This window comes from Sylvia atricapilla, chromosome 2 (assembly GCF_009819655.1).
Source record: "Sylvia atricapilla isolate bSylAtr1 chromosome 2, bSylAtr1.pri, whole genome shotgun sequence".
Lineage (NCBI taxonomy): Eukaryota > Metazoa > Chordata > Aves > Passeriformes > Sylviidae > Sylvia > Sylvia atricapilla.
This window is the reverse complement of record NC_089141.1, coordinates 3,090,248-3,113,672: the sequence shown is the minus strand read 5'-3', so window position 1 is coordinate 3,113,672 and position 23,425 is coordinate 3,090,248. Positions and strand designations below refer to the sequence as shown.

Here is a 23,425-nt window from a genome sequence, read left to right as displayed (position 1 = left end):
ATCTCAGACAGACAGCAGCAGGGCAAGCTGCACGTGTACCTGAGTACAGGTGCACTCAGTAGCTACATCTCACGAGCTTTCACAAATAAAAGTTGCTGATTTACTTGTTTAGGTAATGAATAAGAAAAAAGCCCCACATTTATTTTTTGGATCTTTTAAATAAACTGAAGTTTCCAGGGGAAAAAAGTTGTTAGGGGGGAAAAAAAATCCATCATGTTACTTTTTCTAAAATCTTATGTAGCCTCCCTTTTTTTCTATCTCTTGCAAGCCATGTTGTACACCTTATTTTCCACTAACAGTGTCTCATTCTCCTAGGAGTTACACATGTAAATCTTTTACACTCAAATGTGACACTTAGTGAGTGTATCATATTTGATAGAATTCCTTTACAGAATAATGTTCAATTAACATATTTCTAACTAATAAGAATACCATGGGTAAGATCTGTGTTAATTCAAGTAAGGCTTTTTGTTTTGAACAGTCATCTCTTTGTATTTTGTTTTCAGATATAATGACTATCTTGCACTGCTTCTCAAAAACATCCCTTAAATTTATGTTTACATACATAATTTGAGAAATTTTAAGCTTATGCTACCCTTTTTTACTTATTTTCACGCTGTTATGATTGGAAATTATTTTTCTAGGTATTCCTGTCATCAACTGTCTTCAAATTTTTTAACCTTCTAAGTAATCTTACTCAGAATTATAGCAAAAATTACAGATCTAGCAGTGTCAATAGTGTCACTGATACAAGATAGTTATGTGTGTAGTCCAGCATAATCTACAGTATAATCGTTGAGTATTCTATTGCATAAAACTATTCTGACAAGTTCAGGATCATAAAAGGAGAAGAAAAAAAAAAAAAAAAAAAAAACTGGTATTTTTGTGGTCTTTTTCTAAGACAGAGTTCAAATGCATTAAAATGGGTACTAAACTATGTTTTCATCTATAAATCTGATTTAATCTTTCCAGGACTGTGAAACATTAGCTGGTCCTTCTTCTCTTAAATGATTTGTTTTGCTCATTTGTTGTTTTTAACTTGAGAGAAGCCCGTTTGAGGTCTTACTCTGCACACTCCTTGTTTCAGGTTTCCTCCAGTACTTGCCAGTCTGATGCATCTAATTCTACAGAAGCCTGTCACAAGTCATCTTTGTTTCAGTTTGCAGAGGTGAGTTTCTTTAAAAAGGGTGGGGTTTTTTTTTCTAAGTGTGTCCTTTCAAGAAGCATCTGATGTCCAGCTGAAAAGAAATCAAATGTCTTTGACTAAAACTGATGCTGTTATTTGTTCCCTCATTTTTGGGTTTACGCTGTTGAATCATTTATCAGATTGGTCAGACTTGAAGTGCAAGAGAGAGTGTTTAGGACCATGTTGGAAACACAAGGGCAATAATGGAGCTGAGGTTTAAGCTGTAATTTGGAGATATGTCATTCCCGCACTTAGTTTTAAACTAGAGCCTCATTAACTAAGGTTTTTAACATGTATTTGATTGTTAGATTATGTTTCTAATCTGTTGTGGCTGCTTTAGTCATCGGCTCCATCAAAAATAATTGTAGTTCTTAAATTTCAGAAATTTTCTTGTAGAACCACCAAACAGCTTTATGCAAGCATGCTTTAATTGTGTAATGTACAGTATTTTTGTCAACATACTCCAGATACTACTGGAAGTGCAACTGTGGTGTATGTATTGATGTTATTTTCCTTGGAAGAAAGAAAACAGTTTCCTCCATGTCTTAAAGGGTTTCATTGATGTAAATAATATGACAGAAATTAGATTGCAGGGAACTCTGACCCTCTGCAAGCATCCCTTGTTTCTTGGTATTGTTCCAGTTTTTGAATAGTCAAAATACGTGACACAAGAATATTTAGTTGTATAGATACTGATTTTGCAGGACACTGGGTAGTTTTTAAGTAAGCATATATGGAAATAAATTTTGTTGTAGTGGGGGCTTTTTAGACCTGTATTCACACCAGCTGTTAATCTGACTTGTGTGTCTTTAATTTTCATTGCCTTTGCGCCTTCATACTCTTCCCTAAAACATTATCACTTCTGGAGAAGATACACTGCAATCCTAGCACACAGGAAATGGGACTTTTTTCAGTTGAATATTTTAACATCAGCTCACAAGCCCCTGAGTTCCAACTTAAGATCTGAGTGTTTCAAATGTATTAGAATTAAATTGAAGCACAGATCCTTTATTTCTGATTAAAGGTAATGGCCAGAGTGAAGTACATAACCTGTAATTAGGCTCTTGAACAGCCTGCTGGCTTTTCTTGTTAGGAAGAGGAAATGCCTAGTGTGCCAGCAAAGAAAAGCAATACTTAGAGGCTTCTTAGAGTTGGTTAATTCCAGTATTACTTACGACATTTCTGTGGTAATGATTCAACATCCATCTTCCCATATTTCTGAGATGCTTCTATGTGCTTATACTGTCAGTAGAGCAATGTCTTATATTGAATTTCACTGCTGAATCTTTTAAAGAGTAAAACAAATACCAGCTCACCTAATCGTTCCAGTTCATTTTACAGCGCTGAAGGAGGGAAGTGCCAGACCCCTGTGACAGTAGGCAGGAATTGTGTGCTGCCAGATATGCCCTTGATAAAGGCTTCTGACCTCTGGCAAGGTCAGAAAAAAATGCAGAGTAGTTGGTCTTACTTTTCAAGGATGTTAAACAGCCTGTAGAGGGGGCTGCACCTAACCAGTGCATGGCAGGTATGTGTGTCAGTGGCAAAACAACTGCTACTTGTAGTGAAGTCTAAAATAATCAGAGGTGTCATTTGCAGCAAAGCTAATGGACACAAGTGAAACAGTATGAAATGCAGTTACCTTAGTGTGTTGAGTAGATCTGGTATCTCAAAATACCTGCACACATAGTATTCCTGTCCACACTTACCTTCTCCGCCGAGTAGCAATTTGTGCTCTGTCATCACCACCATTCTGCAGTTTCAGGTCTTCCACTGAGCTGTGAAATACAATCGTGTTAAGTATTTGTTGCTAACCCTTCTTTGGCAGGCAAATCAGCAGGCAAATACAAGCCTTTCAAAAAAAAAAAAGCCTGTTTTCTTGATCATAAAAAAGATTTTCCTTCTGAAAAATAATTCAAGATTACCATTTCACAGATCACCTGTTTATGTGTTTCCTGGAAAGCAGATACTGTTTCCCCTAAGGGTATGTTGGGACTCATTTGCATACTCTGGAGTACCAGGAGTCTGTTTATGACAGATTATAAATTTAGCATGTTGACGTGTGATACCGAAACTGAAGGGTTAGGTAACACAAGCATAATTGTTTTCCTGACAGATCTCTTCCAACACGTCACAGCCTGGAATCCTGGGGGCAGTAAAACAAACGGAGGAGTCTGCATTGTTTCAGTTCGCTGAGGTATGATGGCTGAATGTGGTGGGGGAGGATGGGAGGAAGCAAGGAAGGGTAAGAGTTGTCACTGAATGGCTGAGCACCCTGTTTTATCAGGGATTCCCATCAGGAGATGTATATCTTCGTGCCAGCATTGTGTTGAGAAAAACATGGAATAACCAGTGATGGGATGAGATGTTGGCGAGTTCTACCAGCTGAGAGATACTGGGCTTGTGAACATTACCTAGCCTCCTATACCCAAAGGATCACTGCAGACTTATTATCCAAATGGCCTTTTAATTTACATCTAGGAAAACAGCAATTAAAAGACATTCTGAAATGACACTGTGCAGTGCCTGTGGGAAGAGGCTGCAGCAGGGCGGAATGGTGACTGCCCTAGAGGCAGGAACCATTTGAAGAATCCTTGCAGGTCAAAGGAAGCTTATCACAACAGCCACAAAGATATTTAACAGCATTGTTAGGTGGTGACTTATCAAACCTATCAGTAGGAAAGGAAGTAACCTTTCTGCCTTCCTCCACATATTGAAGATTTGGAGCTCCGTGAAATGCTGCTTTTAAGGAATTTCTTCTCCCATGTGTTGAATGTGCCTCTGTGATATGACTTTCCACACATGTACTCTTCTTGCCCATTAGGGAGAGTCTCATCCTGCTTGCATAATCAGTTAAGCCACAGGTGCATTTTGTGTGTATGTGGAAAGGCTGGGATTGGAGCTGGTGCTATTGCAGAGGAGCATAAAGGGATTAAAAGATACTCTGTTATTCTGTGTGTTTACAGAAGTTTGGCTACATACCACACACTTCCTCTTGTGAAATGTTGAGCTAATTGTCTATTATGTGTTTTTAGCTTGGCTAGAATGGGCCTTGGTGTTTTTCTTAGCAGGCCGAGGAAGATAAATCAATTTACTGCTTCAGGTGCCAGAAAATATCTGGCTACAAACACCCCTGTAAAAGATACAATAGAGTTAATACTTTGATCATGAAGGTGTTTTTATACGTACCACATTTTTGCAAGTTAGAAGTCAATCTGCAGTGCTGTTTCGACAAAATTAGTAGAATTGAACAGGATGAAACTATGTGTTCAAGGCAGACTTTTAAACCAAGTTAAAAGATACAAATTGGAGAACATTTCTTATTTATTTTGTTGCAAAATACTGGAGTAATACTGCAAGTGAGTCTGCTAACTTGGTTGCAAAATTCTCAGTCATTCTGGATATCTGCAAAGTTGAACAGAATATGTATTGCATTTAGTACAAATTGTCACATAAAGCCTGGCTTAGCCATTTCTCAGAATTTCACAGAACCTGAATTCATTTCCTCTCCTAATTGAACAAACAAAATGACAAACCTGAAAATTGTCATACGGATGTGACAGTGCATTGAGTTGCATTCCACTATGCTGAGTGAGCTCCTTTGGCACACTGGAGTGCACACATGAGTCATCAAATGTTAGGTAGAAGAGGTGCTTAGAAAGTTAATTAGGATTTACTGAGGACAGTTTTAAAGTCAGGGTTAATTTCTTTTTCTTGTAAAAATATTTAAATGTGTATGCAATCTGGAGGGGTTGGGTTTGTTCTGTGGCTGGAAATAGACAGGAATCTGGAAAGGAGGGGAAAAAACCAAACAAAATTTTAAAAAAATCCACCCTGCTAGCTGTTGTTATTCTTCCTGTGAAATCTTAATGACAATGATGAACATGATTTTTATATATAGCAGTAGAGAAATGGCGTTTTTCTAAGCTTGTAACCTGATGATTTGATTTAGGTTGCTCCTGGGGAAAGTATTGGGCATGTTACAGAACCCCTTTAAGCTTTCTCTTCTGCTATTAAAGCTGCTTGTGCTCTTTCAGCTATAAGGGCTTTCATTTTCACAGGCTGTCTTTGTCAAATTTGGCAAAAGTCCTGTTCCTTACTGTGCCACTTCTTACTGCATCTTGTCTATATGAACGCATTACTGCATTTAGTGAGCTAAATTATGGCAGGCAATTTGCAGTGGGCTGCTGTCAGCCAGGCACAGTGCTACAAAAGAATAAAGAGAGGCAGAGAAAGTAGTTGTTTAACCCGTAGCCAAGTAGACCTGTGAAGAAATGTGAAGTGTGCTCTGGTCTGATGTGCCTGGAGACTTCTGGCAGCCATCCCAGCTCAGTTTTGGTTCTGGCTGGGTGTTCCTCATATGTTGCCTTTCTCTTTACCGCCTTTGCAGCAGGGTGAGTAAGAGTGCCTCTTTGTGAAGACAGTGATCCCATTGAGTAGGTTTGTCGTTTAAAACAGACACCTTTACCCCAAGAGTACAAGTGCCCTGTCACTCAGAAACAGCTCGTTATGTCTAAAGTAGCACGGGATTCTTTTTGTCTTTACAGCCTCAGTTAATCTTTCATCTGCTTGTCTGGCCCAAGTGCTGTAATTATCAATTAAAGCTGTTCAAGATATGGCTAATGAGGCCTGCCCAGTGACTTGCCACAACAGATGATGAAAATCCTGGGAGCAAGACTTCGTTTGGTCTTGTGGGTGTACAGACAAGTCTTGGATGTCTTCAAAGACGATGTGACATCCTCGTAAGAGCTTTTTGAAATTGGGGCTGTTGTCAAGTTACACTTTTGGCTTTCAAATGCTGCTGTGACCTTGCAACTAGTTGGCCCTACTTTTGTACTTCTTATTTGAGGCTTTATAAAGGCTGTGATTTCTGAGCAGTGGACAGTAGCTGTTTGCAGGGGCTGGTCGCTGTCCCCTTCCTTGCCATGAGAGGGAAGCAGAACAGATGGGACCCCTTGCTTTCTTGGTCTTACTGCATCTGTGTTTGGCAAATGTGAACAGATGGTGATTGCTTCCTTGAGAGGAAAGATGAGTACCTCTTGGATTTACTTTCCTAACCTCTTACCCATTATTAAAGAAGAGGCTTCTGGAGTATGGAAGCAAAAGAACTGCTAGTTCAACTATCTTAAAAATAAAACGAATCCACAACTCTTTGCCTTCAGCAGCTTTTCTAAATTTTTTTCTCTTGGTGATTTAATTAAAAAAAAAAAAAAAAAACAGTCACATGGAGCACACAACAAGGTGGAATTTTTTTCCTAGTCCAGCATGTTACTATCATTTAAGAAAAAAAGCGTGCCTGAGGATGATTTTTGTCCCTGCTGCATTCTCACTTTGAGAAGGTTTGCTCTCTGTTTATTTCTGTGCAGAACAGAAAGTTTGAATACAAAACTTTTTGTCAAAATGCCTTGAAATTGGGAGTGTAAAAACTAGTGAGTGTTTTCTCTTCCAGCTTTGCCATATGTAAAGCTGTAATCTTCCCAGGTAAAGACAAATGTATTTGCTGTTTGCCCACATACTGAAATTATTAAATGTTTGTGTTGAAATCAAATACCTATTCTAGGAGGTAAAAGTAATACCATGCTTCTTTTGCAAGCTGGAATGTAATATAGTCACTAAAATCACACCTATATTGTAATAAAAGATAGTAACTTGATCCTTATCATCCTCCAGTTAAACCTCTACATAAGTAAAGGGCTGTTGTGGTTGTAGTACTGGAGGTTCTGATTATTCTAATTAAGGCTGGAAGATGTTCATAAGACAAAAATGAGATCTGTAATCTGTCTGAGAGCTGATTGATCAGCCATTCTTCTTCTAATGTTTGGTTTGGCCAGTAACTTCATCAGAATGAGTTACATGCTTGTGTCGCTTGCTGTATGTTTTCTTAACTCTTAAATTTTTTTTTCTGATATGAAGTGTCTGCTTCCTCTATTTTAGTACTATAAAGACCTCACATTTCGTTAGGATCACCTATTGTCTTGTCAGAATTTCTTTACTCTTTCCTCACTTTCTGCATCAGGAGGCAAGATATGCCTGTATGTTCTCAAGTTATAATTCAGTGTGTGTGGGTGTTGTTCTATCCTTTTTCTGTCATTCATATCATGCTGAAAAAAAAATCATTGAGATGAGCATTTTTTATAATAGATAAAAAGTTGAGACCTTCTTCCTGCAAAGTGTGGTGTACAAGATCACTTGTGGGGTCCTGAGCAGGTTTACTGAACTGTCTCAAAGCAAAACTAGGATGTTAAAATATTTCAGTTTAAGATAAAAAATTCGTATTAGTGCACATTTGAGTATTATTCACTGTATTTTAAATAGCTGTAAGTGAAATGGATGTCCTGAATTTTGGTGGAGGAGGATGTGGTGGGGAGTGTAGTAATAAATTCTTTGACGGGTGATTGAAAGATAAATTCCTCAAATAACCTAGATCAAAAGAAAGCATTAATTACAAGGAGAGAAACAAACATGATAATTTTTGCATCTGGAAGATTCACAGGACCATACGATGGTTTGATTTGGAAGGGACCTTAAGGCTCATCTCGTTCCAAGCCCCCTGCAGCACGCCAGGACACCTTCCTCAAAGCCCCATCCACCCTGGCTCTGAACACCAACCTCTGTGGGCCATCTGTTCCAGTGCCTCTCCACCCTCTGAGTTAAACATAACACTGCCATAAACCTGCCCTCTTTCAGCTTAAAACCATTGCCCTTGTCCTGTCACTGCCTGCCTAATCATGGTCCTAAGGGTGATTCTTGTAGTGAGGGAGATACCACAGAAACACTGGTGATTTTGTCCCAAGGTTTTCAAAGGCTTCCAGGTCAAATATTACTGTGGAATGCTATGCTGAAAAAAGGTTACTTATCAGAAATACCAATTCTTGCATTTCTGAATTAATAATGCTGTACAGGAAAGCGGGTTTGTAAAAACTTGGATGTAAAAGCAGTTTCCTGAAGTGGTGATGGTAGTTATTTATGCATCACAGGTGCTGGCACACCAACAGCTCTATGGAAGGCTAGATTTGATCTCCAGACATAGGTCTTATTTCCTTTTTCATAACTAAAGAAAGTGAGACAGGAACTGCCTGTGAGGAGAGATGGTCCTCTTCTATGTCTAAATAATGGGAAATACAGCCCAGACCTGGGAGAATTTTATTTAACCTTAACAACTGATAGTGCATATTTTAAAGCAAGAGGTATGATTTGTTCACTTGGTCACATAAAACAGATGTAAAACACACAGCATGACAAAATATTAGCTGTGGACAGTAGAAACACAGAGTATCCATGAGTGTAATCTAAGGAAGGAATGTTGTGTTTGCTTGTATTCTCCTGTTTTCTGCATATCTGTTATGTGTTTTTTGGGTGGGATTGCCTGTGTGAAGTAGGGCCTTTACCAGAAAGAGCTAAAAGTAACTGATTAAACTAATCTCTTGTTTTTCATTCTTTTTACCCCTTCGTTTCTGTCTTTCCTATATGCCACTGAAATATTTTCTCCTCTGTTCATTTTTAACTTAGATCTCATCAAATACTTCCCAGTTGCCAAGTCCTGAGCCAGTAAAGCACTGTGGGAAGTCAGCACTCTTCCAGTTGGCAGAGGTAAAGTTATACCCAGTAGTGTCAGAAGGGGAAGATGTGTGTAACAAAAATGGTATGAATTGTTTAAGGTTTGCTCTAGTATCAAATTTGATATTTTCAGAAACATAGATTAGTAAATAATTACATATCAAGAGAAGCAGGCAGTGGTTATGGTCCCAGAGACCAAGTCTTTTAAACAGTTGTGAATGTGTGTATTTTCTTAGAGACAGTGCAGAAAGTTGCACTTCTTTTTAGGAAAATTAGCTTTATAACTGTAATAAAAACAATGCTCAAGAGAAGAGCAAAGACAAGACATAACAGTATGCTTCTTAATGAGGAGCTGGATACCAGGATTAAAAAAATAAAACTTTAGTTATAATGACTGGAAGGTGTATTGCCTAATTGATGACTGAGAATAGGAAAAGAAAAGTAGACTTTGATCAGGAATCTGTATGAAGAGTTGGAAGTTGGTGCAGTGTATTAAATTCTGAAATTGGCAGCTGTCAGCAGTAATCAAAAATGTAGAGTCAGGTTTCCTCAAAGTCCTAGAAATTCTCTGTAAGTCTTAAATATATAAAGTCACATATATATATATATATGACTCACGTATATAAAGTCTTAAATATAGCCTGGTAGACACTTCCTCTTTGATATGGATGATTCACTCAAAAATCTCTGAGGTTTGATGTGCAAATGCCATTCTTTGTGATGATTGAAAGGTGCAGATATATGCTGTATTCTAGACAAAGAAGGAAGTATTTTTTTTTTTGTGGTGTTTTTATTTCAAATTCATGTCCCATTTCAGTAAAGAAAATGGTTTTCTGGATCCTGTCTAGTTGCAGCCAGCCCTGTATTCTTGCTGGTGAGGTCAGTCCCTTTCAAGAAAAAGGCAGAGTTTGGAAGCATTGAAATGAAAATATTTCATGTCTTGTTCTGTGGATAGTCTTGCAAGACTATGGCTTTATGGGAACTTGCATGAGTGGAAGAAAATCTGCCTTACTGCACAGGCAGTCTCTGGCAGGAGTAGAGTTCGTGGCTCTGTGCTCTATTGCCAGCAATGCCTGTGCAAGGGTAATTACACCTAACTGTGATCAGTGATCCATAAGGGTATTTGGCTGTTGCAGCTCTGGGACAGCAGAAGGGCTGGTGGTATTTGCTCAGGTGCACCAGAAGTTTTTAACATGGTCTCTGACAGGACAGCAGGAGGCTGTGCAGTGCTGTTCTGGAGTAAGGCTTATTGCTGGGTGCAGCCTGGTTTTTAGAAGTCAGCATTAGAAGTTGTGATATGACTGTGAAGCTTGTGTAATATAATATAGTAGAAGGACAGATGCTTGCCCACGGGAGTGCACAGTTTGTACTGCAGGTGGCAGAAAAAGTGAAGCTAAGTCTGGCAGCATTGTATGTTGGACAGGTTTCCCTGATCTCTCAGTGATCGCTCGGATGGATTCCTGCAAGCCTGATTTAATACACAAAATGGATGTTAAAAGCTCTGATTCAAACAGGAAAAAACACAGCAGATGTGCTAGGCACAACTTCTACATCTCTAGCTCTTGTAGGACATCAGTGCTATTGATTTTTTCTTTCTTTGTTTTTTCCCTAGTTTTGGAGATCTCTAGTGTTGGATCGTAGTTGGATAAATGATATATGAGAGATTCAGCTTAAGTTTTCAGATACCAGTTCAGGACTTGGTTTGGAGCATCCCAAATAAATCGTGTTCATAATCACCTCGGGGGTGTCTTATGTTTGCAAGTGGATTTGGCAGTCAGCTGTGCTGTGCTGCTCTAACTCCAAACTGCACTTGCTGTGCACTGGAGGGGACTGGGCTACTGTTTCCATGCTGCTGGCATGGCAAGTGCCTGGTGCGTGGGAGCCTGTCTTCTTCAGCATACCACACTGCTCTGCTCCTCCTTCATCTCTCTGCTGTGTGGATTAAACAATTTTATCTTCATTTTTTCCCCCCTCTTCTCTATTCCTTCCTTTTTGATATTTCACAATATTTCACAGATGGTGATTAAGATAAAATACAGAAGGGGGTTAAACTCTTTTCTAAATAAGGATTATTGAGGATTTCTAAGTTTCTGCAAATGACTGAAGCAGCCACTCTGCATTCTAGAGCCTGGGAAGCTGTTGCTGCTCAGCTCTGCTGTGCCCCTTGCCATGTCTTCAGCCTTCAGTGCAGAGACATGGGAGTGAAGGGAAGGCTGTGTGAGAGTGGAGCATCACCTCACCAAGGGCAGGAGGCCACTTGGCTAACAGCACGTGGCTGTGAGCAGCCTGTGGAGGCCTGAGCTCTAATGGTCAGAGCTTGGGAGGTGCCGTGAAGAGCTGCACCTTCCAGGAGATGTAGAGACAGTGTTGGGTTTTTTTGTTTATTTCTTTTCTGGCAGTGACAGGCCAAATTCTGTGATCGACTTTGTAGGCTCGTGTTGGTTGAGAGCAGTGGAAACTGAGTTTGTTTGTTAGAGAGAGCCAAAAGGGTGTTAAGTACTTTAGTTCCTCAGTCCCTTATAACTTCACTTTCTTATGCAGCCTAAAGAAGGGGGTATAAGAAAGCCCCAAGCCTGGTCAGAGATGATGGGATATGTCCTTAAAAAGATAACATTTTCTTCATACTAGTGGCCAATCCTGATACTGATACTTGAAATTTGTTTAGAAAAAGATCGTTTCTTTGCACCTAGCTCAAAACTGATACAAACCACTCTAAAGTACTGAAGAGGATCATGGCCTGATACAGGAAAAAGATTCTGGAAGATAATCAGCTGCATGCTTGCATGACAGTCTCCTTTTACTCTGAGAAGTACTATAGATTACCAGCTTGAGGGCTCCTACTCAACTTTGGGCTCAGAGCATCTCTTTTACATGATTCCTGTAGGACACCAAAAGGCAATACCATAGCCCGAAAGGAATAGCCTCCTTAACCTATGATAATGAAATGAAATAATAAAAATTTTGGAATCCAGTGTCCTGCTAAGCCTTTAAAAACACCACCAACCAGCTGGGTTGTATGCTGGTGTAGATTGTTGCTTAACTGCTGGAGTCTGTTCCTGTGTGAGGGAGCATGTGTTTCTGTTTATCCTGTTCCTCAAAGGGAGTCCTGACAAGAAAAACCCCCAATCTGCAATAACGTTTAGAGTACAGTGGCATTATCCACCAGAGCAGTGTTGGAGTGGGCTTTTGTTAGTACCAGCATGCACAGGTCTGCACTTCTTTTTCACTGTGTACTCTTATGAATGAATTTTGGGAAGGGAGGAAACAATCTGTTCAAATCTGTCATAAACATAAAAGAATTGGTCGTGATGTTTGATTTGTGTTGGTTTTTCTCTCCATAGATTTCTTCAAGTACATCCCGTTCAGGGCCGTCTGATTTAACGAAACAGTGTGGAACATCAGCATTATTTCAGCTGGCAGAGGTAATACTAAAACACTGGTGACAAATTCCCCCAGGTGCAGTGGGGTAGAGAAGTTAAAGCTATTGATTGCCAGAGTCTGCAAGGCAGAACAGTGATACAGTTATAATTGCACCACTGCTTATAGAACCATAAATTATCGTGGCTCAGTTGCCCCAAGTCAAGATTTCCCCAGATTAGCCATCAACTTAGACGTTTCTAAGAGTCTGGTGCAGCTGAGAAGTACCACCAGTTCTTGGTGGCAAAGGGACTTGGCAATTGAACCTGATTCAGCTTCCTGGTTTAGGCTTTGAGGTTTTAGGTTTGGCTGAGGGACACAAATAGTTGAGAGAGAGGACTGGATGACTTGATGTATTATCAAATTCGGGCATTGCTATTACAAATTTATGTTAATGATCATGAGCTGCTTTCATTTATTTTTGCTTTTCATGCCCATTTAATTTTTCAGGTGAACTAGCAGGTCAATAACTTCCATTGAAGTTCTGCTATGATACTCTCAGCAATCTTCCTTCTGGGAGCAGTTAAAACCAATGGCACTTCATTGAAATTTTGCCTTTATTTTGTTTCTAAACATTTTTTTTAAGCTTTTCCAGTCTTGAAGATTGTTTAATTGCAAGTTTATTTAGACAAGAAAGAAGTCAATTTTTTGTAGCCACATCTATAGCTCTGTACTACTGACTACTGCAGAAGAAGCAAATGTATAAAAGGAAATAATCCATTAGCTAGGGATGTATGTTGAATTGACAAAATACTCTTAGTCCGGTAAGCTCCATATTAAAGACTGATCTTTAGTTTTTGAAAATCACAGTCTGTGCTTAATATTTTATTGTAGTAAAAAAGTCACAGAAATACCTTTGTACCAAGAACCCACATCAGCATAATTGTGGAGTTCTCCTTTGCCTGGTCTAACCTGCTTCCCAGTAGATACTGTGTTTTGCCCAAATTCTGGTGCTTTACAGTACTCAGCCCAGCTTGTCCTGAACCAGATCAGTAGTTTCTACCTTGTGCAGCAAGAATTTTGGAAACCTGCTACAAAAAACACCCCAATCATTGGTGTTACGTTCTTACATAAATTGGTATGAGAGACTTTCTTAAGTTTGCAAGAAAAAAAAAAGCCTTGCCAATTTGAGGAATCTAAAATGGACCTAAAGAGGACCCAAGTGTCTGACATCCATACTGACCACATGGCCTGTGGGCTGAGCTGTGGGAACCTTCTGATGTCTGGTTCAAAGCAAGCCTCTTCCATCTGGTTTTGCTCCAGGTGACTGGTTGACACTTGTTCTAAAAACAAAACTGCACTGGGAATTCAGCTTAGGGGCTTGGAGAGGGAACAGTAAGAGCAAAGCATATCTTCCCAGGAGCACTTGGTTGGTGCTGTGAGGGACTACCTTCTGTAGAGGTGTCCACATAGCTTACAGGTGATCCAGAACAGACAGGATCTCCCAGGACAGTGCTGCAAGAACATGGCAGTTTGAGGACCTTCTGACAGCTCTTTTTTTGACTCTCGATGTTCCTCAGATAGTATGAAGATTTTGGTTTCCATTAGTGTTATCTCCAGGAGGAGATAACCATGGCAACCACTGCTGCTTTGCAGCTCTTTGCAAAGTAAGTCTGTGACATGAGAAGAAAGATTTGGAAGGCTTTTGTATTACCTTCCAAATTATTTTGTACATCCAAGTAAAAGAAAATAATTTTAGGTTTTTTTTTTAGTTTTAGTTTTTCCCTCCCTCCTTCAAGGCCATTTGGAAAATGGAGAAAAGAATTGTATGAGGGACGTTTGAAAGCTGAAGGGGGAACGGATGTGAAATTTCAAATAGCTTGTCTGTGGCAGTAGTCAGAGATAACTCTGTTCTGTTGCATTTCAGATATTCTGAAAATCTATCTAGCAGTGGGTTTCCAGATTATATAAAGAGCCTTAAAGGAAACACTGCTGAGATCATTTGGAGTCTTTTTCTATTAGAGCAGTAGAACCCACCAGCCTTATTCTAGCACTTAGCCCTCATCCCATTGCATCAGTTTCAGCAGGGCTTCAGCCTGTTTTTCAGTACCATCCTGTAGCACAGTTTGCTTTCCTAAACTGAAATGCCAGCAACATTCCCTGTTTAATGCTCCTGTTAGTGTAAGTAAGCAATGCTAACAGTTGATGTTTGTTTCATGGGACTGTTTTTAAACTTATTTTAGATGTGCCTTGCTTCAGAAGGAGTAAAAGTGAAAGAACCTGGGAAAACAAAAGTGGAAGCACTGGAAGATGAGGAAGGGGAAGTTTCAGAGGACATGGAAGTAGGACTGGAGAAAACATTAAAAGACTCCAGTCAAGGAAAAGTAGAACAATCAGAGATAGAAAAAATGCAAAACCCAGATGAAACAAAAGCTGAGGAATCAGAAACTGCAAAATGCAGAGATTTTACTAGTCTTGCAATGGAAAACAGTCCTTTTGAGAGAAAGGATAACACAAAGGATCACATGTGCCGTTCTCCAGAGCTTTTCATGAGTGACATGACTATCCTTGGGCTAAAGCCAGAAAAGATAAAGAAGAAAAAGAAAAAAAATAAGTTGGACCGGCACCCAAATGAGAAGTCCACCCCCAAGAAATCCTGTAAAAAGAGGCAGTCCTCTGAGTCGGACATTGAAAGTGTCATGTACACAATTGAAGCCGTGGCCAAGGGGGACTGGGGTGCTGAGAGACTCCTGGACACTCCCCGCAAAAAAAACCGCCCCGTCTCAAATGTGAAGGGAAGCATGTTGGATACAAAATCACCAAAGAAAAAAGTGAAATCGAAAGACAAGAAAACATCAAAGGAGAAACCAATGGAGACCACCAAAGAATCAAAGCCTCCTGATTTCCTTAGTATTGAAGCCAGCAAGGAAGTACCCTGTGAAGCTTCTGATAACATTAAAGTGGAACCACTGACCCCAACAGAGGAGGTGGTACCCCAAAGCTTGCCAGAACAGGTCAAAACTGAGGACAGTGACTGTGTTAAAAAGATAGAAACTTGTGGCTCCAGGAAATCAGAGAGATCTTGCAAAGGTGCTCTTTATAAAACTCTGGTGTCAGAGGGCATGCTCACATCTCTGCGCGCTAATGTGGACAGAGGTGGGTGGCTTTGAGTGTTTTGTTTACAGCATGAACTGCAAAAGCCTGCCTGGAGTGGGAGGAAAAGCAAAAGTCCGTGTTTAAGCTGGAGTTTGAGCAGTGGGCAGTGGGAATGTTGTGTCTGGCCACCAGAGATGCTAGGGGACAGGTGGAGTGGCTGGACTCCATGTTCCAAGGCAGGTCTTTTGAAATCTTGTGATCTGTGTTCCTGCTTACCTCACAAATTCCTAACTGCCCTGTTTTTGTCTTTCTGTGATCTGTGTTTTAACTTCTTGACTGAAGGGTTTGTTGTTTAATTTGTTAGCCTGCTGATAGAGATGTGCAGGACTTGTGATGCATGTAACCCTGAACAATTACCTTGTTTCTATATAAACAACTCTTGTGGTTGTGAGCATAGTTCTCAATCTTGCAAGAAGCAAATGTGTTCTGGTTTTGCTTTGGTTGTTAGTTTTGCTGTAGGCAGTAAGTGAGAACCCTTTATCTTGTGGAAGGACAAATTAGAGATAATTTCTGGAAGCTTTCAGTGAGATGTCTGGAAATGTAGTTTTCCTGCTGGTAGATCTATGTGTAATTGGAGCAGTCAGAAAAGAAAAAAAGATGTTTGTAATTCAGGGAATCTTATTACTGTCTATCTCTTCATCTCTTTCTTCTTTATACCTTAAGGGATCCTGACTTTTGAGGTAGTCCAGGAAAAGACAGAGACAGGGGATGCAGAACAGTTGTCAGTATCATCATTGCCCAGTTTGAAAAGAAAAATGTTTTGTAACTGCCTTCAAAAAGGTCGGGCTTGTGGTACTGACTGGGTGCAAAAGTTTCTTCTCAGTCTACTTTGTTTTGGAGCATTTTCCTAAAGATGGGAAACAATTTTCTGCCTTCATCACAGGAAAAAGAAGCTCAGGAAAAGGTAACTCCTCAGATCATGAAGGATGCTGGAATGAAGAAATCTGGGCCTTTTCCCCAAGTGGGACAAGTGGGAACAAAAAACTGAAAAAGACTAAGCCAAAGGAAGAGTTTGTTTTTGGGTAAGTTGCGGCTTAACACTGTTTGATGTTTTAGTGAGGTCAGCCTAATAATTTAAGAGTGAGTCCTCCTCACTGCAGCTAAGTGAACTGCATCAAACACCCAAATAATCACAATTCCTAAAATTAAAAACCCAGTTGGACTGGGTCATGCTCTAAATACCTGTCATTTATGTAGCAAAATAATTCCTTTGAGATCTTCCCCAGTTTATATGACTGTCAGTGAATTTGAATAATGTTATTTGCTCAGTTATAAACAAACCACACGGTATTTACCTGCTCAAAAAGTGGTGAAGAGAGTTACTTGCATTTTCAGAGTACTTTGCCAGCACTATTAAAAAGTTGTGTGTAGGTGTTCAATCATCATAAACCAGATTAGACTAGAAAAAATAGATCTCTTTGCCCACTTGGAGTGATTGCTTACATAGGAATAGTAAACAATATTCTTATACTGGCAAATAATTATGATAAATATGTCATTTTTCTGTTGTAGAAAAAAGATACTTAAACTGCATATGTTCACCATGATGAAATTAAATATATCTTAAAAACATTCAGTGAGTATAGATGCATTGAAATTTAGCAAAATTCTGCACAGAAATACTTTCCTAGTATTCAAGTAACGATTTTTGTCAGAGTATTACAGATTTAATTAGCTGCAGGTGCAGTAATTAAATCTGGATAGCCATTCATACTTGCAAATCCTTGCAGATGGGAAAATGAATTTAAAAGGGGGAGTTTTCCCATATTTTATGCTTAAAATTATGATATGTTTGGTTTTGCAGGTTTACAGTACTCTTTTTACAACCTAGTCTGTATGACATCTAGGCTAAATTGCAGCTCAATTTCAGCAAAGTTACTAATCAATGGGAATCCCCAAGTTTTGGTTATTGGAATAGTCAACAAAAATTAGCCAAGAAAAAAAATGGAACACTTTGTATTTTTATAGCTTTGTATAAGTTTTGGAAATATGTTTAAGTTGAAAGACTGAAAACTTTTCACATATAATGGTAGGAGAACTGATCACATCTTGTAGCATAAAAAAAGTTGTAAATTATTTATTTAAAGTAGCTAGGAAAATTGTCTAAATCATTCATTCAGTGCTGTTCTACCCTCATTATCTGGCTGGATGAGGAAATATATATTTTCCAATCTCTCATCTTTATTCAGTTGCATCATTAATGAGCATTATTTAGTGAACTCTGAAGGCAGAATTAAGAATTTGTGAATCCTAAGTGCTGAAGAAGGTATCCTGTATCCCTTTTCATTGCATTACCTGACTTTCTGACTACTTGAAGAGCTGGTTTTACCTCTCCCTGCTCCACTTAACTCCCTCTGCTCCCCTCTGCATCACATTTCAGCCTCATTTTGTAGATGTGTTGATGAAAGGGTCCTCACCTCTTCAGAATTCACATCATTTACTCTGAGTCCTCTTCCCTTGCCCATCAGTAGCTTCCCACATTTCCCTGATGGTCTGGGTCAGGTGTCTGCTTTCCCCACCTGCAGCCCACACCTTTGCCAGGCAGGGCTCTACCTCCATGTATCTCCTGGCAGGAGCAAGACATCCAAGACCAGGACATCTCTACCTGCATGTATCTCCTGGCATGAACACCTCAGCTCAGCTACACGTGTCTAACCAGGCTTCTGAGAGGCTCTTAAAATGCAGGACAGCGTGGATGAGTTTTATTTCTTTAAATAATTAATGGCTGACATGGAGCTAGCAGCACTCCCCGTTGCCTGCATGTCTCACAAGTTATAAATGACTAGCCAGGGTGGCAGCTCATCCACTCAGATGAGGTTTGGCCTCCTCAGTTGGAGCTCCAGCCCCACACATGCCCCTGAGGCAGGTGGGAGCAGACAGTGGGAGAGGAGCTGAGTCAGAGGATGGCATTGCATGATGGCTGTCAGAGCAGAAACTCTGATGGTTTTGTGGTTGTCAGGGGACATCCATGTGGAAGGGAAAAAGGCAGCAGTACCAAGCACTACTGATGTCAGACACCTTTGCAATTTAAAACCAAAATATAACGTGTACACAATGAAACCAACCCCACCACGCACCTGGTCTGCAAAGAGCCAAGGCTGTATTTTAGGATGGAAAATTGCTTACTGAGAGAAGTAATGATTACAGAGAAAAAATGAGGTCTCTTTGTGTGTGCCAAAGCTTTCAGAATGCAGTTTGTTTGAAGTGCTACTTCAGAAAGCAGAGAGAAGTACCATGTTTCTTGTGATACTTCCAAGTGTATGAGGGCCATCCTTCCAACAGTCATGCCAACTTCTGTCAAGTTGAGGTTTTTCACAGCAAGGAGAATTAAAAACAAGTGGAAAATGTCATTGTTCCCCTGTTACAGACGGTGCTATTTATAACCTGCCTGACTGTGTGCACTGCCTTTTACTAAAACACTATTTCTACTTCTGCTTGGCTGCAAAAATTTGCAGGAACAGAGTGCTTATGCAAGCCAGTGTAGTCATTACAGCTGGAAATACTGTGCCATCCTCTTTTGAGTGCTTTATTTTCCTCTGCTGTTAGGAACAATCATACCTTGTCTGTGGATTTCTTGAGTTGTAGTTAATCTGCTGACATTCATTCAGGTTGGGCTGCAGTATGAGGCACTTTGGGTTTCATGAAAGCATAAGCTAGTTGTATTTTTCATCTCACAGCAAATAAAATATAAGGGGAGAAGATCTAATCACCCAGAACAAATACAAAACTAATTCCCACCCCAAAGCTTCATGTTTCAGAATATCCACAGAAGATTGATTAGTTTGACATTCTTCTTCTGGTTTGAAATGCTGTTTTCATTCTGGTGTAAGAACTTTCATGGGAAGTTATTTTATTGGTTTATTTATTGGTTTTACTGTCTTTGTTCGTGCCTCTCACAGAACAGACAAATCTCTTGTACAAATCTGTACAGCAAACAGAGCTAAATGTCACCACTGTGGCATTGATTTTTTTTTCCCCTAATTTTAACATATGCTACTAAGGTAATCAATTTGCACTGTTACAAAATGCAGAAGCAGAAATGTGCATTCTCATTCCAAAGCTGGATTAATATATACTGGTTTGGTGTTTACAGTGTGTGCACTTATCTGTTTTTCCCCTCACTCTGTGTAGAAGGGTGTGTATATACGCACACATGTTCTTAAACAGTATATTTCTTTTTTTCAGAAAGAGTTACATTTAATTTGAATGGTTTTGTTTCCCATTTAGCTTAGCAAAATTGGAAGAAGAATTTGCAAAGAAATTCAACAGCCTCCCTCAATACAGTCCTATTACCTTTGACAGGAAAAATTCAGCTGTTTCGAGGAAAAAGCGAAAGATTGGAAGCGGCTCATGTGAACTACCAAAATCCAACAAAGGTAAATTGCCAAGTATGGAATGTTGTTAAACAGCAGCAGTGCTCTGTGACAAGCTCAGGAATTTACACATTCTTACTTTACTGTTACCTGTGAAATATCTGAAGTCAAAGAAGAGATTTCCTAGCACCAAAGTTAGGTGGTTCTCATCTGGTTTGGTTTTCAGGGTGATTGTTTTCACTCTTGATTCCTGATTTTCATGGTTAGTAGAACTGGGTAGAGTTTGTACATGTATTTCTCATAGCAAGAAAGTTTTTCAAAAACATGAATATTTGTGAGGTAAGTGAATTTGACAAGTTTTCCCAGGAGAAAATGGGGAAAAAAGGGCATATGATCAAAGGTTACACTTTGGCATTTTTCTAAGCTTAGTTTTATGCCAGTTCTAGTTTCACTGTAGTTTTAGGGTCTGTAAATTAAAACACAAGATACCAGAAATGTCTGAATGAAATATCTGGAATTTTTCTTCTGTCAAGATCATAATTCGATTGTAAGTTTTGAGCAGAAATGTCCTGATTGGATTAAAAAAAATTTAGAGGACATGTAAACCAATTCCATACCCAGCTCCATTGCTGAGGCTTATGCAGGGAGAAACTCATGACAGAGTTAGCTATTTTTTTATATGGACAATGTGTGACACAGAGGTGGTAGAGAAGTGACAATGTGGTATGGTAAAACTACTTTTATACTGTGGCAGGAATACTGATGCATATATACATTATAGAACCATCACAAAATGAAGGAATTATGTAGCAGTAATTCCACAAGACAAAGGGATGTTCAAAAGGATCCTCATCAGGCACAGTTTACAATGTGAAGTTGGTTTCCTTTTCTGCAACAATGGTAGTTCTGCTGACTGACAGGCTTTAAGGGCTAATACGGCTGTTTTAGCCAGGTGACCCTGGATTAGGTCCATGCCTTCTGAATGCTTCACAAATAATCACATTACAGTGTGCAGGATTGAGCAGCTGTTCTTTTCTAGTGCTTGCCAGTTTTGGTATTGATTTTTGTAATTAGATGTGGAGCAGCCACTTTGCAAAATTGGACTTGTGCTAATACCAAGCTAGTTCTGACTTCAGCTGCCTTTAATTTTGTTTTATGGTGTGTATTTGACAGAACTTCTTAAATGAGCATGAATAAATTGCTTTACAGTGTGATAACACACTGGTAATTGAGCAACATCTGTTGGGAAGAAAATCCTTAACTACAGTGATCTAGCAATTGAAGTTGTAGTAGCAGCTCATTGGATTTCTCACAGCAGTATTTACCTGTTCAAGTGTCTGTATGTTTAACACTTCTGCAGACCCTGTGTTTGGGAGTGATGGGTTAGAATTCTGCCTCAAGCCAGGTAGCCCAGAACTGCATTCTGCTTTTGGGTAGGCTCATACAGGAGAGTTTAGTTTTTATCTTTGTTAGCATCACTTAAGGAACTTTGGAATATATTCAGCCTAGTCTCAAAGGGAAGGTCAAAAACATAACTGCAGGCTGGTTACAAGCCTGATCTGAGTAGCTTTGGCACAGCCCTGCAGAGACAGTCATGGTGTGTTTGCCTCTGGCTGACAATAAGGGCTCTTTAAATTAAACCAGCTGACTTTGCACTGAGCAGATGGTAAATAGTCACATGAACTTTTCCACCAACTGAGCTGTGGGGTAGCAACAAGCAGCCCCAGGGCAGGAATATCGGATAGTAACACTGCTCTTTCTTTAGTGAACATCTAACCACAGCCCCAAACTAAGTCCAGAGCTAGTGATACCTGCTTCTAATTCCAGTAAATGTTGAATTCACACACCTCAGCTGGGCAAGCTGACAGTTCAGTGGCAGTCACTCCAACTCCCTGAAGAGCAAGGTTCAGTCAGGTCTCAAGAGGTAGTTGAAAAACTTTCCAATTAACCAATTTTCTTCTGGAAAAGAAGGATTGCTTAAAAGTAAATATTTCATGGCAGTAAGCCAATTCTAAATGTGTTTTATTTTCTTAGGATGTGTAAAACTAGGATATGAGTTGAGTTTTGAAATAATCTGACCTAAAGTGCATAGAGGTGACCTTACTACCTTGGTAAGGTTTGTTCCATTTGAGTCAAACATTTATTAAGCTGAATCCTCAATTTTAATTTGTGATGTACTGACAGGCTATTGAGCCTCATCATGCTCTTGTCTGGTGAAGTGTGATGAATATACAGACCCTCAGAGAACCCTGGCCTCCAAAAGCATAGCACAAGCAGGTCTGTGTGCTAGGCTACTGAAGTACTGCAGGAAATGAAACTGGCATATGATACAAAACAATAGAGCTTGGTTTGGTGTGATTATGGGTTTTCTGAATTGTCCTGCTTTTTTACACTATTAGAATTAAACAAAAGTAGCATTCTATTTTTATGCAATGATCATGAACCATGAAGGATCAATATAATCTTGTGGGTGTGTCTGTGTTGGGATGTGGGAGACCATAACTTTGCACTGCTCTGCATCACTTGTTTGTGCTGTAGGGCTTTTTCTTGGGTCTCTGTCAGGTAATGAGAAGACTTTTCCAGCACAAATAGTGTCTACAAGTGTTTGAGGCCTCTGGTTGTTTCCAAAAGCAGATAAAAAAATAAGTAAGGATATGTTTAAGTAAATGAGTGAGTGTGTGTAGGATCATAAACTATTTACTCATTTTCACTCAGCGTGGATTAATTAACAACTTAATTTTTGAAGTCTACAGCGTCTACTAAACATTTAAAATTTAGAAAATATATTGGATTGCTGCACTCTAAACGTTCCCCAGGATGTTGGGTGAATAAAAATGGAGAAATGTTTTTGTTTGTTGGGTTTGGGGTTTTTCTCTGCACCCCACCCCCAACTGGAACTATATGCTTTAATAAGTTTTATTTTGGAGTAAATGGTGTTGGATTGATTTTCTGTCAAATGCCCTTAGCCTATACCTACAACAGGCTTGATCTGCTACCTAACCACACGGCCAGGTTTTTCAGGATGTTTTCCTGCTCTGAAGTGGAAAACCAGTAGGGCAGTGCCCACTGACTACTTTTGTTGTAGTCATGTCCAGTCCACACTTCAGCCAGTTCTCTCACATAAAAGCACCCGAAGAACCCTGTAACATGAAAGCTCTTTCACATCCACGTGTATGAAATAAAATTTGAACTATTTTTAAATGAGAGGCATTTTGTTTCCCCAGAGTTTCCAAACTGTCTAAATTCTGCTCTCACTGAAATGACTGGGGGTTTTTCTTCAATGGGAGCAGGACTGAACAAGCCATAAAGCTTTAGCAAAATCCATATAAAACATTTTGAACTGGGAATGTGCATATACAATAGTAATGTCACAAAATGGCTGAAGAACAGAGCTATACTGAATCTGTGCAGATGGCTTGCTCCGATATTTACTGGAGCTGTGACTATTTCCTTTTTTTTTTCCTTCTTTCCTATGGCATATGTGCCAAAACATCCCACCACGCAGAAGTCAGCTGTCTGCAGTGAGTCACTGATCTGCTTGTATGCAAAAGTGAGCAACAGGCAGAGTCATTATTTCTGCTTTGTACTGTGAAGAAATGCTCACTTACACACCAAGCACTGCACTGAAGCTTTCATTTTGAGAAGGCAAAGACAGGAATGCACAGTGTGCTTTAATCTAGGGGAAGGGATTGTCTACTTTTTTCTTTCTTTTTTTGTCTGTGGCCTTTAGGACTAAAAAAAAGGCATCAGCTTAAAATGGATGCTGCTTTGTGGCATTCCTCTTGGTCTTAGCTCTGGGGTTTTTTTGGCTCAGTTCGAAGCATTCAGATGCTTGGAGATTTCATGCTGTAACATTCCA

General features: G+C 39.5%; 2 protein-coding genes across 9 annotated transcripts in view; one reads left to right on the top strand and one right to left on the bottom strand.

The window, feature by feature from the left end:
- MYH15 (myosin heavy chain 15) overlaps positions 1-23,425 on the bottom strand; it is a 468,786-nt gene that overhangs the window by 291,029 nt on the left and 154,332 nt on the right. The gene's annotated exons all lie outside the window — the stretch shown is intronic.
- BBX (BBX high mobility group box domain containing) overlaps positions 1-23,425 on the top strand; it is a 139,695-nt gene that overhangs the window by 94,135 nt on the left and 22,135 nt on the right. For 5 of the 8 annotated variants that reach the window (XM_066340676.1, XM_066340675.1, XM_066340677.1 and 2 more), the window contains 7 exons: positions 1,088-1,168; positions 3,300-3,380; positions 8,693-8,773; positions 12,082-12,162; positions 14,341-15,253; positions 16,137-16,275; positions 19,481-19,629. In XM_066340676.1, coding sequence (XP_066196773.1) covers positions 1,088-1,168; positions 3,300-3,380; positions 8,693-8,773; positions 12,082-12,162; positions 14,341-15,253; positions 16,137-16,275; positions 19,481-19,629 — 1,525 coding nt within the window. The remainder of the gene's footprint in view (positions 1-1,087; positions 1,169-3,299; positions 3,381-8,692; positions 8,774-12,081; positions 12,163-14,340; positions 15,254-16,136; positions 16,276-19,480; positions 19,630-23,425) is intronic. The other 3 variants (XM_066340672.1, XM_066340669.1, XM_066340670.1) reach the window with 2 other exon arrangements.